This window comes from Colobus angolensis, unplaced genomic scaffold (genome assembly GCF_000951035.1).
Source record: "Colobus angolensis palliatus isolate OR3802 unplaced genomic scaffold, Cang.pa_1.0 Scaffold34, whole genome shotgun sequence".
Classification (NCBI taxonomy): Eukaryota; Metazoa; Chordata; class Mammalia; order Primates; family Cercopithecidae; genus Colobus; species Colobus angolensis.
The window spans coordinates 7,305,635-7,308,393 of NW_012116710.1; the positions used below are offsets into that span (position 1 = coordinate 7,305,635).

General features: G+C 45.1%; 1 protein-coding gene across 3 annotated transcripts in view; it reads right to left on the reverse strand.

Annotated features, from left to right (window-relative positions):
* Nucleotides 1-2,759, reverse strand: part of LOC105519180 (chromosome unknown open reading frame, human C19orf47) — a 28,477-nt gene that overhangs the window by 11,840 nt on the left and 13,878 nt on the right. For all 3 annotated transcript variants that reach the window (XM_011952472.1, XM_011952474.1, XM_011952473.1), the window contains exon 5: nucleotides 1,833-1,911. In XM_011952472.1, the coding sequence (XP_011807862.1) occupies nucleotides 1,833-1,911 (79 nt within the window). The remainder of the gene's footprint in view (nucleotides 1-1,832; nucleotides 1,912-2,759) is intronic.

Genomic DNA, 2,759 nt, shown 5'->3' on the forward strand with positions numbered 1-2,759 from the left:
GCACTCCAGCCCAGGCGACAGACCGAGACTCCGTCTCAAAAAAAAAAAGAAAAAAAATGGTATCATATGGCTTTTAAAAACCAAAAATAGCCAGGTGCAGTGGCTCATGCCTGCACTTTGGGAGGCTGAGGCGGGTGGATCGTTTGAAATCAAGAGTTCAAGACTAGCCTGGCAAATGAGGCAAAACCCTGTCTCTACTAAAAATATAAAAATTGGCTGGGCATAGTGGTACACACATGTAATCCCAGATACTTGGGTGACTGAGGCATAAGAATCACTTGAACCTGGGAGGCAGAGTTTGCAGTGAGTTGAGGGTGCCATAGCACTCCAACGTAAGCAACACAGCAAGACTCTGTCTCAAGAGAAAAAAAAAGGTCAGGTACAGTGGTGGCTCACGTCTATAAGCCCAGCACTTTGGGAGGCTGAGGCGGGTGGATCACCTGAGTTGTTCAAGACCAGCCTGGCCAACAGGGTGAAATTCTGTCTCTACCAAAAATACAAAAATTAGCCGGGCGTGGTGGCAGATTCCAGCTACTCAGAAGGTTGAGGCAGGAGAATCGCTTAAACTCGGGAGACAGAAGTTGCAGTTAGTCGATATCGCGCCACTGTACTCCAGCCTGGGCAACAGAGTGAGACTCCATCTCAAAAAAAATAAAAAATAAAAATAAAATACAGTCAATACTCATCATTCATAGATTCCATATTTGCAAATTTGCCTACTCATTCAAATGTATTTGTAACCCCAAAATCAATACAGGCAGTGCTTTCACTGTCATTCACAGACACACGCAGGGAACATTTTGAGTTGCTCCAGACATGTTCCCAAACGAGGACAAAGAAGGCATTGTCACCCTCTTGTTTCAGGTCCCACTCTACAAACAAGTGTCCTTTGCCCAGTCTACTCGATGTCATGAATGTGAACATTTTTCATACTTTTGTTGGTGATTTTGCTGTTTAAAATAGCCCCCTGGACAGCAGCGGTGGCCCACGCCTATAATCCCAGCACTTTGGGAGGCCAAGGCAGGCAGATCACTTGAAGTCAGAGGTTCGAGACCAGCCTAGCCAATATGGCGAAACCCCGTCTCTACTAAAAATAAAATTAGCCAGGCGTGGTGGCGGGCGCCTGTAATCCCAGTTACTAGACAGACTGAGGCAAGACAACTGCTTGAACCCAGGAGGCGGAAGTTGCAGTGAGTCAAGATCATGCCACTGTACTCCAGCCTGGGCAACAGAGACTCCGTCTCAATAAATAAATAAATAAATAAATAAAATGGCCCTCAAAATTTTTATTTTACATCCACATCTTTGGGTAGGCCCTGCTGAAGTGCTGTCTGGGTTGCTAAATGCAAGAAGGGTATGATGTACCTGATCAAAAAAAAATGTGTGTGTGAGATAAGCATCATGCAGGAATGAGTTACAGTGTTGCTGGCTATAAGTTCCCGGTTACTGAAATCAACATTATATATTAACTACAGTGCTTTTAAAAGGAGACACACATAAAATAAAGCTATATATTTGACTACAGGCTTGCAGGACCCTAACCTAGTATTTTCCATAGGAGCAAATTCCTCTCTATTTTGTCTAGGAGCTAAGAATTCACTAAGTGTACACGTTGACTTTACAGAACTTAACGACTACAGATGACAATTGATTGTGTGTATAGCCATTCACTACCCAGTTTATTTTTTCCCCTCAGAGAAGAGTAAGAGTGCCTCCGATGGCTTTGTTTCTACCTTTGCAAATTACGGGCAGGGATGGGACGGCCAGACGTGTCCCCTTCACTGACAGGGTAAAAGAATCAAAGAAAAGAGGCCTGAATAGTTAGGACTCACCACTAGTGCCACGGCGAATCTCGCCTGCAAGGGGGCTGGGGCTGCAGGGCACTGACTCAGTGGCAGCTTTGCACATGTCCTATAAAAAAAGAACAGGCACCTGGGTCACCACAGAAGAATCATGCATGGACCTAGAGATCTAAGCAACACCACGAGGATCAACACCTGACTGATAGAGAAGATTCTAACACATTTTACTCCTAACCATAAGAAAGCATCAGACACCTCCAAACTGAGGGACACTCTATAAAATATCTGACCAGTACACTGCAAAACTATCACGGTCATTGAAAAAATAGGCCAGGTGTGGTGATTCATGCCTGTAATCAAGCACTTTGGGAGGCCAAGGCAGGTGGATCACCTGAGGTCAGGAGTTTAAGACCAGCCTGGCCAATAGTCAGACCCTTATCTCTAGAAAAATTAAAAAATTAGCCAAGCAGGGTGTCACGCACCTGTAGTCCCAGCTATTCAGGGCTAAGGTGGTAGAATCACTTGAGCCCAGGAGTTTGAGGCTGCAGTAAGCTGTGATTGTACCACTGTACTCTACCCTGGGTGACAGAGTGAGACCCTGTCTCGAAAACAGATGAAAGATGGCCAGGTATGGTGGCTCACATTTGTAATCCCAGCCTTTTGGGAGGCCGGGGGAGGTGGATCACCTGAGGCCAGGAGTTCAAGACCAGCCTGGGCAACATGGCAAAACCCCATCTCTACTAAAATTACAAAAAATAGCTGGGCATGGTGGCGCATGCCTGTAATCCCAATCACTGGGGAGGCTGAGGTACGAGAATCTCTTGAACTCGGGAGGTGAAGGCTGCAGTGAGCCAAGACAGCATCACTACACTCCAGCCTAGGCAACAGGGTGGGATTCTGTCTCAATAAAATAAAATAAAATAAAAATAAAAATAAAATAAAATAAAATAAATAAAA